The sequence below is a fragment of the Abramis brama genome (assembly GCF_963993115.1).
Source record: "Abramis brama genome assembly, chromosome: 20".
Taxonomy (NCBI): Eukaryota; Metazoa; Chordata; class Actinopteri; order Cypriniformes; family Leuciscidae; genus Abramis; species Abramis brama.
The window spans coordinates 2189440-2201114 of NC_139982.1; the positions used below are offsets into that span (position 1 = coordinate 2189440).

Below are 11675 nucleotides of genomic sequence, written 5' to 3' on the forward strand. Positions count from 1 at the left end.
GAACTCACATGTCCCAGCTGAGAGACGTGTGCTACCAATGCACCACTGAATTGAAGAGCCCCTTACGTGTCAGGTTGATCTGTATCATCATGTGTACACAGCTGATCAGAGAGGGATTTTGTTTCGACCTACATATTGTTATGATTCTACTTACCGAAAACAGATAATTAAAAATCTTTATATAAAACAAATGTTCAGTAAAACCAGCTGTTTGTGCTGTCACCTTACGTTTATTCCCCTGCTGTATAATTACATATTTATATGGGAATTTTATATGAAACAATTTTACATTTTATATGAAACATATTCTGTTACATCATTGCAAGTTTTCCTCAAAATCACCATTTCCTGAAGATTATGTTTTAATGCTCTAATTATCATTTAATCATAATTTATGAATGTTTTTCTCATATGGACAGCTAGCAGCAGCAGGATCAGCAGCTTTGAGAGCTCCACAACACACATTCCATACATTATCTTTCTGATTTATGGCAAATAAAATATGGTTTGGGGAAACATCACAATGTGGAAATCAAAGACCAACACTAGTTATCATTTTAGGGTTTAAAGATCCTTGGACGTATTCATTGTTGATCAAAAATGACCACTTCCAAATACTGTGCTATTATGAACAACAAAAATAAAACTACTAGCAATAACATAAACAATTTTTAAAAACATGTTTTCCAACTGCTTCACATTTCAAAAATTCACGTATAAATCAATATAACAGACATGCAATAACATTTCATATTTAAAATGTATTTTCAAACTTATTATACGGGGTATATGCAGGAATGCAAAAGTTTATTTCAATACCTTTTATAAGACTTTTTATAGACCTCAAAATACTTTTAAGACCTCATTCGGTCGGTGGAGGAAGTGGTGTAGGACTTCTTTAACAGGAACAGGAAGCCAGGGAGGCAGAAGAGGACATTGATGAACTTGTGGAGGTGATCTGTAAGGTGGTGTAGTGATCCATCATGAAGCCCCAGGCGTGTTAGGGCTGCAGTGGGTTATACTGTTGCTCTTTATGCTGTTGAAAGGGGGAGGGGTCTAGCAGAACAAATAGTTTTATATGTTATAGTAATCAGGTTTTAGATTATTATATATAGGTTAAATTTTGGACATTGACAGAAAATACTTAAATGCCTGTAGTGTAGAATGTGAGTAACCATGTGTTAGTTACCTTCATTCAAAGCTGAGTGGTGTCTGTCCATTTACGCATGGGCTGTGGGTTTCAACATACAAAGGTTGGGTTGGTTTTTGGAACGCATTTAGAAAAATATGTTTAAAATTTATTTCTAGGAATTTGTAAAAAGTAAAGACATTTTCTTAGTGCCCCTTTTTTAATCATAACATTGAAATGATTAGCTGTGTATTTGTATTGTTTCAAAACATGTTTGCTATAATCATTAAGCATTTAATAGTGTGGAGCGTCACTCACTCATTACAAATTGAAGAGCACGCAGGTATATATCCTGACCAAAGGATAAGGAGTCAGAGTTAGGATTAACTTCATGTTGCAGCAGAGCAAGATTCTCTGCAGACAGGGGGGATGGAATGTAAGGAACAACAATCCCATGGTCAGTGTCTTCAGATACCTCCTCCTGATGGTCTATGTGCTGCAGCTGCATGGCCCAACAAACAAATTAATGATAATAGACAAAGTGCTTAAGGGAAAAACTGCCATGCCAATCAAGTATTACATGCCCACCTCTGCATAATTTGGCTCAGGCACAGGTGCTTGGAGCATTCCAATGTTCCACATCTGTTGAGGTGTAAGGTTTGCCTCTGTGCGGATCGGGTGGTTGTTCCAACTGTCTGTGAAATGCTGTAGATCTGACCGCAGACGAGGTACGAACACATATTGCACACAGAAGAGGTGGATCGCATTAGACAGATCAATGAAGCCCTCTTCTTCCAAGCTGTGTAGTGCGTTGTAGTACTTTGATGTTACAGAATTCCAAACATCTCTCCATAAGCGTTCCACCCTGAAAAAAGGCAGACAGACAATGGTTAGAATAAGAAACACTGGTGCTGTCTGTTCATAAGTAAATGGCATTTATGGCTTTTAAGTGGTGCAGCCACTTTTATGCCGGTGTGTGTGTGTCCGCCAGTTCACACCAGGAAATTTCAATCAGGAATGGAGAGTATAGGAGAGAGCAAGCTGAAATCTGTGCCAAGGTTTGTGACCACTGTTCAATGTAAAAGATGACTGCCAACTATAACCAGCATACCATGGAGCTTGTTGAAAGCAGCCATCTTGACAGAAGAGGGTAAACCAACATCCGGTCAGACTGACACATGATTGACACAAATTGATAATGTAATTAATGCTTCCTGTTAGTCACATTAATACAATACAAGTTTACCTTCAGTTCTCTCAAAGGAGCTGCTATAAAAAATGGTCTATTGTTGCTAAGCAGCAGAGCACTGCTTACTCCTCCACTCTGAGAAGGATTATCAAAAAAGCAGATGTCAAGTGTAGATGCGACAAGTTCATTTAATTACCTCTGGTTATGGACACTTTTGCCTGCAATAAAGCTTCCACGGCCTGTTCCTCGGACAGTAAACATGCACCTGGCTATGTCGACATTTTCCACCCCTTGATCAGCTCTCACTCTGAAAGAAAAGCAAATGCTTTTCCCCCCCATATATGACATAACTTCATAATGTACAGCAGCACGTCGTTCTTTTATTTCTCCTGCAATTTGAATATATACCTTGAGGGCCATCCATTTCTCTGAACACCCTCCATGAAGAAGCCAAAAGCAGTTGCTGCTTTGTTGTTAGCTGCTGCATCCAGATACAAAATCTATGAAAGAGGTAGACGCATACCATGTATGTTTTGGAGTTGTTCATAAATAAACAACGTTTAACGTATGTTGTGAATGAATAGAAAATAAAATATCTACCTTCCTGGAAAATCCATCTATTCCTCCAAAGATGACGATGTTATACCTTTAAAAAATGCATTTGAAAAAATATATAATTCATTGTGTATTACATGTATGTAAAACTCCCACATCATACAACACAGTAAATTGGTCAACAAGCAACGTCATACAAACGTAATATAAGTTCTGCCAGACAAGACATTAATTTACCTTATCAGTTTATGATTTGTATCAACATGGACGAGAGACAGGGGAGCAGGGACAGAGTAGCTTCGTCGAGCAATGCAACGAAGCTGGATCATCCTGGCAATGATACCTGCACCATCTACACGCTGCAAAGACAGCCTCACTCTTTTCCATTGAAGACGAAGGCCCATTGCTTGGAGACTTCCTTTGACCATTCTGTAGCCTGCATGCGGCATCCTTGCCTTAATAGCCCTGACTTTCTGGTCTAATTCTTCATCAGAAATTACAGAATAGCATGCCCTCACTGACATGTTGTGGTCCTTCATTCTTCTGTAAAGGGTTGACCGTGAAATGCCATGCATTTCTACTAAATGAACTAGAGGTAAAGAGGTATCCAGCAACGTCTGTAGTGTGTCACGACTCATTTGTAGTTCTGGCCGTCCTACATTCCCACTCCAACAAGTGGTGGCTACATCATTAAATAGTGGAGGAACAGGATTCTGTGACAGATGTGAACTGAGCACTAAAGTCAACTGTTGCAGACCATCAGCCAGCTCTGCGGGAATATCCATGTATTGTGTGCCAGCTTGAATAAACTGCAACTCTTGAGTGCACACAAACAGGAGGTACTCAAAATCAATGGGTACTCTATTGATGACAGAAACCAACCTATCCCTTAACCTCAGTAAGAGCTGTTGTGCCATCGGATGCCTGCAAATTAACATTTAGCATTATAAGAGGAGCAATTTTGAAATTCATGTATAAGTGTACTTGTATGAGATAGTCAGTGCATTACCTGCAATAGATAATGGGGAGCACAACCCCAAAATGGAGAATCAGCAGCAGAGGTGATGTGTAGTATTGGTCTTTCTAAATGGGAGGGAGAAAATATGGCTGTTGTGAAAATGGTTATGACCTACAATACACCAGACACATAAAAAGAGCAAAACCATAAATAAAATCTACCCATCCATTCTTACCTTTATTAAGCAATCCTGTTCCAAAAAGTTTTAGTGGAGTTCTTGGCCTAAAAAAACATAATTTGATCAACAGGAAAAACAATTAGTCCATCTGCTGCCTGGAAAGATGTTGCAGTTAATGTAGGTAGCTATCGTTGTCTGTGTGTGTGTGTGTGTGTGTGTGTGTGTGTGTGTGTGTGTGTGTGTGTGTGTGTGTGTTGCTGCAGACAGAGACATGAGACAACTTAATTTCAGCTACTTAAGGCTTTAGCTAGTTAGCTACTTTAAAAAAAAAAAAAAAAAATATCTGGCTAAATGTACGCTATATATAGCATTAATGCCATTATGCTTAACGGTTACACTAACAAGCCATCAAAATTGATGGCTTGTATAATAAAAGTAACCATACGACACTATTGAGCAGTTATAATTGAGAGTGCAGCAATACCTGTATCGATATCAATACTGCTTATCAATACTTCAAATAATTTGATGCAAAAAATAAAGTATCACATAAAGAAATTAATGTGTCATGCCTACAGAGCACAGCATTTAGAGACACCAAAACTTAGGCCAAGCCAGGACCAGAGTCCTACATTATCAATCAGCATTGCAATAAAATAGAAAAATACAACTTCAGACAACTTTCACTCACACACCTTCTAATAAAACATCTTACATAAACATGTCAATAAATCAACACTGAATAAGGCAAGACTTGTAATGGGTTGACAGGACAATACTATATGATATTAGAAATCTAAATAAATGAATACTAATTAAACAAACCATCTTGTCTTCTTTTCCAAGGATTTTCATTAAACTAAGAGCTTTTGTGTCTCAACTGAATGCCAAATTTACCAGAAGGATCATTATTGGCACAATACTTTAAGCTAGTAACTACTTGTACACTATGTCAGACAATAAGCATCACTTCATTGAACTGCCAGTTTTCCATGTGGAGTTGTGCAGGACATTAGGCTACTTATAAATAATGCCTGACACAGCTAGTTTGCGCACCGAGCAACGGAATATATATTCATGTTACCGGTGGTATGCAACATTATTTTCCGTACGGGACGGCATATGTAAGCCCCGCTCTCAAAATAACAGCATCTGCCTCTGTGTCTGCGAGCATTTGACTGTGATGGTGGGGAGACCACTACCCGTGAGCGAGAGAGAGAGCGGGACGGTCAAATAGCTGTAATCCTGTGGGCTGTGTGAGAAGATAGACTCAGGCTCTGCATGACCTGTTGCTGCTAAACAGGCAGCGCTGTGGGCAACAGTTGGCCTGTGGACTGTTGTTTGACCACTAATGACGTTACGTATTATAACACAATATAGCACAAGCACATAGCAAGCCTCTGTAACGTTACTTAAGTGAAATAAACAATTCAATTAGCCGTTAGCGCACCCTGCTAGCCTGCCTGACAATATGAGGCGTCAGATATCTAACACCATCACACAAATTAGTCAACGTGAGCTAAGTTAGCAAGCTGTATGTTTAATCGAAATATCAAACAGAGTAGGCTAATAACGTGACACCAATCATTTTAATACGGTTTTATCTACTTACCAACAACTCCACCACTGCTTCCTGGCTCGCTGGCGAGTGGCGACCATGACTTGCTTGTCAGAAAGACGTCGTTGGTGTAGACACTTGTCACTCAAACATGTCTGACCAATGGGGAAGCACCCGCCCCCACTGCGGTACGTTTGTGTCAAAATGATTTAAAAAAAAAACGACTTCAAAACTTTTTTCACTTCATTCAAAAAAAAAGAAAGTTCAATAAAAAAAAACACTTCAAATGATTTTTTTTTTTTTGCATTTAAACAGTTTTTTCTTTGATTGAAATTATTTTATTTTTTATTGAAAATGTTTTTTTTTGATTGAAGCAACTTTTTTGGGATTGAATAATTAAGACACAAATGTCCTACCCATAACATGGTCCAAACACAAAAAAGATTACTTCAATCAAAGAAAACATTTTCAATCAAAAAAAAAGTGTTCAAGTGCAATTTTTTGAGTCTCAAATATTTTTTTGCATTCAAAAACATTTTTTCTATGATTGAAAAGGTTTATTTTTTGATTGAAGTGATTTTTTTATTGAAAATATGTTTTGTTTGTTTGAAGCAACTTCTTTTTTGATTGAATTATAAAGACACAAATGTCCTACCCATAATATGGCCCAAACACAAAACAACAATACTTCAATCAAAAAAGTTGCTTCAAACAAAAAAACCTTCACTTCTATCAAAAAAAACATTTTCAAGCAAAAAAAAATAGTGTTCAAATGCATTTTTTTGAGTCTCAAATATATTTTTGCATTCAAACACTTTTTTTCTTTGATTGAAACGGGTTTTTTTGATTGAAAATATATTTTTTGATTGAAGCAACCTTTTTTTTGATTGAATAATAAAGACACAAATCTACCTCCATATACGACGGCCTACGTTACTCTCGCTTTGAGGCATCAAATGGTTTCACCATCCAGCAGTCATTATTTTGATCTGGTTCCTTTTTGAGTGGTGTAAACGCTGTATAATTTGAATTATCTTTTTGCTTATTCTGTTTTGCTTTCTTGTTTTGTTTATGTGAACCCATTGCTTTAAAATATTTAGTATTCTTTTGTCGTAGATTTGTTTTTTTTTCTTTTCTGAATTTATTATTTTCGTGCATCCACCGTTTCAGTGTACTGGTTTATTAGTGGATGGCAACCATACGTGTGTGTAATTGCTCTTAATTCATTGAGTATTTAGTTTTATAAGAATGTGGGTGTGTTTGATTGTATGTAATTCTGCTTCCTCTCCAGTTGTTGGGGTGATCAGGATTCGTGTCTGTGTGGACGAGTCTCTCTCTCTGCTTGGTGGTGGTCTCTTCCGATTGCAGTGTTCCACATTTGTGGTCTGAAGTGTGAGTGCACGAGTGTTTGCTGTGTCATTTTCAGAGAATGAGCGAGTAGTCCCCAGCCCTGGAGTGGAGGCCGAATTGTGTGTTTGTGTGTATTTTGATACGTATATTTAATACATTTATTAATGGTGCCCAAATAAAAACTGTAATTTTGTATTTCATCTGTCTCTGGTCTTATCTCAGCCGCAACCGAACCTGTGTGCTTTAAAATGAATCTTATCAGGCGATTTCCCCGGTAAATTTGCCTCCGGGGTGGCGTAGTCGGGTATCTTAGAGGGGTAGAGCTTAAGTGTGCCTTTTGGGGGTGAGGCAACTCTCTCTCTCTGGTGTAAACTTTCAATTTATGCCCATTCCAAACCAATACGTATGCCACACTAAGAAACGATAGAAGGGTTAAATTAATGATTGATGGTTCGTTCCAGGTCATGTCTTATAAGTGCATTATAGAAACTTGGTATTTCATCATCTCACTCCTTTAAACTCATTCTTTCCAAACTCTTCCTAACTTTCTTTCTTTCTTTCTTTCTTTCTTTCTCTCTGTAACTTGTATGAATGTGTGCGTATGCGTGTGCGTGGGTTTGTGTTAGATATTTGAGATAATTAGCTTTATGTGTTAGTATATAATCAATAAAGTATTGTTTGCATTTGAAAAGATATTGCTTGTGTACTGCTTACAAATTTATTGTCTTGAACTTCATTTAAGTTACCGATGCTTTTACCCGTGATTATTTCTTAATTTATTGTTAGCTGGGGATTCATTCTTTCTTGGCCAGGAAGATATTATATTTCCTAGAGTTAATACTTGTTTATGCTTTCTGTTCATTGGATGAACTGATAAAATGATCATACTATTGATTCTGCTACAGTAAATTCTGAAAATAATTAAAATTAATTAAAATATGAATTATTGATCATAATCCGTTATGAATAATAATTAATTATAGTAATACGTGGGCGTATAAACGCTACAGCTATCAGGGTCCAGATCCTTATCAAAATCATGCATGCTTTGCTCTCTAATATCAAATCTTGTCAGTGTTGTACCTATCTAGTTTTAAATAATAACAACTAAAAATCTCCATATATTCAAAGATGTTTTCCAAAAACGGGTAGAAAACAAAATATTGGTGATTGAACATTAAACATTCCCTTCCCACTCTTCCCCCGCTCATCCCACTCCCCCCCTCTCCCTCTGCCCCCCCCCCCCCATACATAAAATAAGTCAGCGCTCATAATAGTTCCACTCTCCCGGGAATTTTATCAAAGTGGCAGTCATTATGACAAACCAAGAAAAAAAAGTCATCAAAAGTTCACATACTGTATATGAATTCAATTGTGATTCTGTGAGAATTCACAGATCAGTTTCTCTTCTTTTCGTTTTACATTTACATTTACGCATTTGGCAGACGCTTCTATCCAAAGCGACTTACATTGTATTCAAGGTACACATTTTACATTTAGGCAGTTCTTGCTTTCCCTGGGAATCGAACCCATGACCTTGGCGTTGTTAGCGCCAACGCTCTACTGTTTGAGCTACAGGAAAGCCTATATGCGTCTTTAATCTTAACATTTAAAGGAATCTACATGTATGTAATGATTTTTCCGTGAATTAATGCCTCTGAATCTGTCGAGTCGTCTTGTAGTGATGCGTCAAGTGCAACGTATATTCCCATCCAATTGACCGTTCGCAAAGACCAGTTTGCTAACGGTCCCAAACCATTCCCTTCCGTTCCCTTTAGTTACTGTTGCTATATCTCTCTCTATATATCTCTGTAGAGGCTCAGTTAAAGCTGCTCGTGAACCGATCATCTCTTCCTTCTAGTTCATTTATAGCATCAAATAAACATGAATTAACATAAGAAGGAATGTTGTTTTTACCGGGAAAAGACATTGGTACACTTCGTTTTTCAAGTTTAAATCCTCCAATGTTAATCTACTAACTCTTCTGACTGCTTTGTAAGACAAAATGGCGGATTATGATTGGTCAGATCGCCTGTCAATCAAACTCCCTGCGAAGGGTTGATGACGCGGAACTCCATAATAACGGTAACTCCACTGAAATTGTTTGAAACTAAAGTAACAAGCCAATTTTGTAAAATGTAAGGAGTAGAAAGTACCGATATTCGTATTAAAAATGCAAGAAGTAAAAGTAAAAAGTCGGCACAAAAATAAATAGTAAAGTAAAAATATCTGAAAAATCTACTTGAGTACAGTAACAAAGTATTTGTGCCTTGTTACTTCCCATATCTCTATAAAAGAGAACATTTCCTCTAAAAGACGCTTGTTTCTTCCGGTCGAGTTTGCAGATGAGTTAGCCGGTTCCCCTGCGGGTGAACTTCATTTCTAGAAATTAACAGACTTTAAAAGCCACACACACACTAAAAGCCGAAAATGTGTCATTCGTGTTCAGAAAAATAATAATAATAATAAAGAAAAACTACAATAATAATAATGAGCTTAGCTTTGTGTTGCGCTTTAACTTTAAACAGAACGAGTACATCTTTCTTGAAGTACACATTGTAGATCATAACAGAAATTAGCACAGCCAAAACTGATTAAGTTCCTGCCTGTGTTCTGTCTGTTGTCTGGTATTGTTTGTGTTACCTGGTGTGTGCGCGTGTACCTTCATCTTCTGGAATAATCCTCTATTGTTTGGATCTCTGCTACTTTGTGAACTCCTTTGAATTTGCCCCACGCAGCACCGTGACAGACCTCAATATCACCCAAAACAAATATGTGATTTGTGCCAAATCACCAATGTGTGAACAACAAATTTTTTTATATTTCTTATGTTTTATACAGCAAAATGAGCCTGGGGTCAAATTGACCCCAAAGAACACAGATGCTACAAAATGTGTACAGAACATTGAAAACATATCATTATGCTAATTTTATGTTAACCCAGTTGTCCCCATTAAATTGTGAAAAGTCTTTAAATATGAAGCAAAATTTTATTTTTTTATTATGCAGGGGTGATAGTAGAAAAAAATCCTGAGCCTGAACTTTTTTCCCTGGGAGGTAAGCCAAGATAAATGCCCTGATTAACATAAATTTGTCATTTGTCAAGCGGGATCCAGGGGTGTGCTACCCTATGAGAACATTTTGATAAAAAGTCCCTTAAATGATAGAGTCTTGTGACTTTTGTGGATATAAATGGACATCATTCAGACATGAGATGAACAAACCCAATACAAGCCTATTATTACAGTAGCAGGTTTCAGTAAGTCAAATTTAACACATTTTAAAACCATAATGATTGTAATTTAAGACCTACAACGCATTGCCAAAAAAATATTCAAATCGAAGAATTAATTTTATTTCAATGAATTCAGTCATTGAAAAAGCATTTATTTAATTTACAGATAAAGCAATCACATTAACGTTCCACACCCAACAACGCGTGCCAGAGAAAAGAACAGAATCAGATATAATTTTTTTTAATAGAAAATTGTACTTTGCATATAATACTGTAAAAAAACACATAATTAGTTGATTTCAGTTGATCATAACTAGAGATGAAATGGCATGAACATTTCATTTCATGATTATAGTGACAAAAATGATCACGGTCGGTTATCACAGAATCCTGTTCAAAAAGTACTAATACTACACAATTAAATCAATTCACCAAGCTTTATGTCGAAAACCAGCAAATAACAAATAAAATAAGCATCAATATGTACTTTTTGTTTACATAAACATTAAAATAATACCATTAAAAATGATAGCCAGATTTTAAAAGTGTCTTGCAACATGTTATATACTAACATGTACAAGTTCAAAAAGTTTTGACAAAAGTTTTTTATAAAAAGATAAACCTCACATATTTCAGACTTTAAATGATTATTTATAAAAAGAATGAGTCAAAAAAAGATAAAATAACTGACATTTACAATGCACTTTAGCTTATCTTTTATTATTAATAGTAAAATTAGGTCCGATTTTCCAGTGGCGTCTGTCGCTGCTATGCAACCATGCTCTGCGCTCTCCACAACGACAAAGAAGTTTTAGTGGCTAATGGATTTCCACTGCCGAAAAACATGGAAAAAAACGAGCGTCGTTTATTACCGCGCGCCTACATTTGAATGAACTTGAGCGCGCAAAAGACGTGATATAGACCCTTTTACAGTTGGTAAACATGGTGACGTATTTGTGTGGGCGGGGCTTAGCTGGAGGCAGAAAGAACCCTCTGGCCGCTTCACTAACGTTAGTTCGCCAGTTTTGTTAGCTTGTTTTTTAACAATGACTGGAGAAAATCCAATTTTATCTTAATGTGCACGGTCACTCACTGTCCAGGACCGCGATTGTTATTTGCAAAAGTTAATTTCAACGGACGGAACCAGATGACCGTACACGCTCAGTCAATGGACGATCTGAAAGGATTAACGTTAAGGCTACCTCCGGTTGAGTGGCCTGACTTCTACACCGACCCGATAGAGAAACCGAGGATAAAGAGAAACTGAGGGCATATATATACATTTAGATGCCTATAACAATGTGCTGAATGGTCATGCAAAGACTTGTGTGGTACGATCCGCAGTTCTGCCTAGCCAGCGCCAAGAAGACGACAATGTAAAGAGTGACACTACGGTGCAATTTTAATGATATGAATATTTTCTAGAAATAAAAATTCCAGATACAGCATACTCATTTCTCATCGATTCTTGCACCCAACAACACAACAAGATGACATTTAATAATAAAAATAATAATTTAAGC

The 11675-nt window shown here is 36.9% G+C and overlaps 1 protein-coding gene across 3 annotated transcripts; it reads right to left on the minus strand.

Moving 5' to 3' along the window:
- Positions 1–193: 193 nt before the first annotated feature.
- On the minus strand, positions 194–5750 carry LOC311071433 (uncharacterized protein). 3 transcript variants are annotated; one of them, XM_084095846.1, is made up of 11 exons: positions 5622–5750; positions 4067–4113; positions 3883–3956; positions 3111–3797; positions 2919–2964; positions 2727–2818; positions 2515–2643; positions 1718–1994; positions 1448–1631; positions 1190–1231; positions 194–1056 (listed from the first exon to the last, which is right to left on the minus strand). In XM_084095846.1, the coding sequence occupies exons 4-10, from the start codon at positions 3788–3790 to the stop codon at positions 1221–1223; spliced, it is 1419 nt and encodes a 472-aa protein (XP_083951972.1). In that variant the 5' UTR covers positions 3791–3797; positions 3883–3956; positions 4067–4113; positions 5622–5750; the 3' UTR covers positions 194–1056; positions 1190–1220. The 3 variants fall into 3 exon arrangements, with proteins under 3 accessions (XP_083951972.1, XP_083951974.1, XP_083951973.1); XM_084095848.1 differs by having other exon boundaries at positions 2515–2625; positions 5622–5749; XM_084095847.1 differs by lacking the exon at positions 5622–5750 and having other exon boundaries at positions 4067–5615.
- Positions 5751–11675: the final 5925 nt, after the last annotated feature.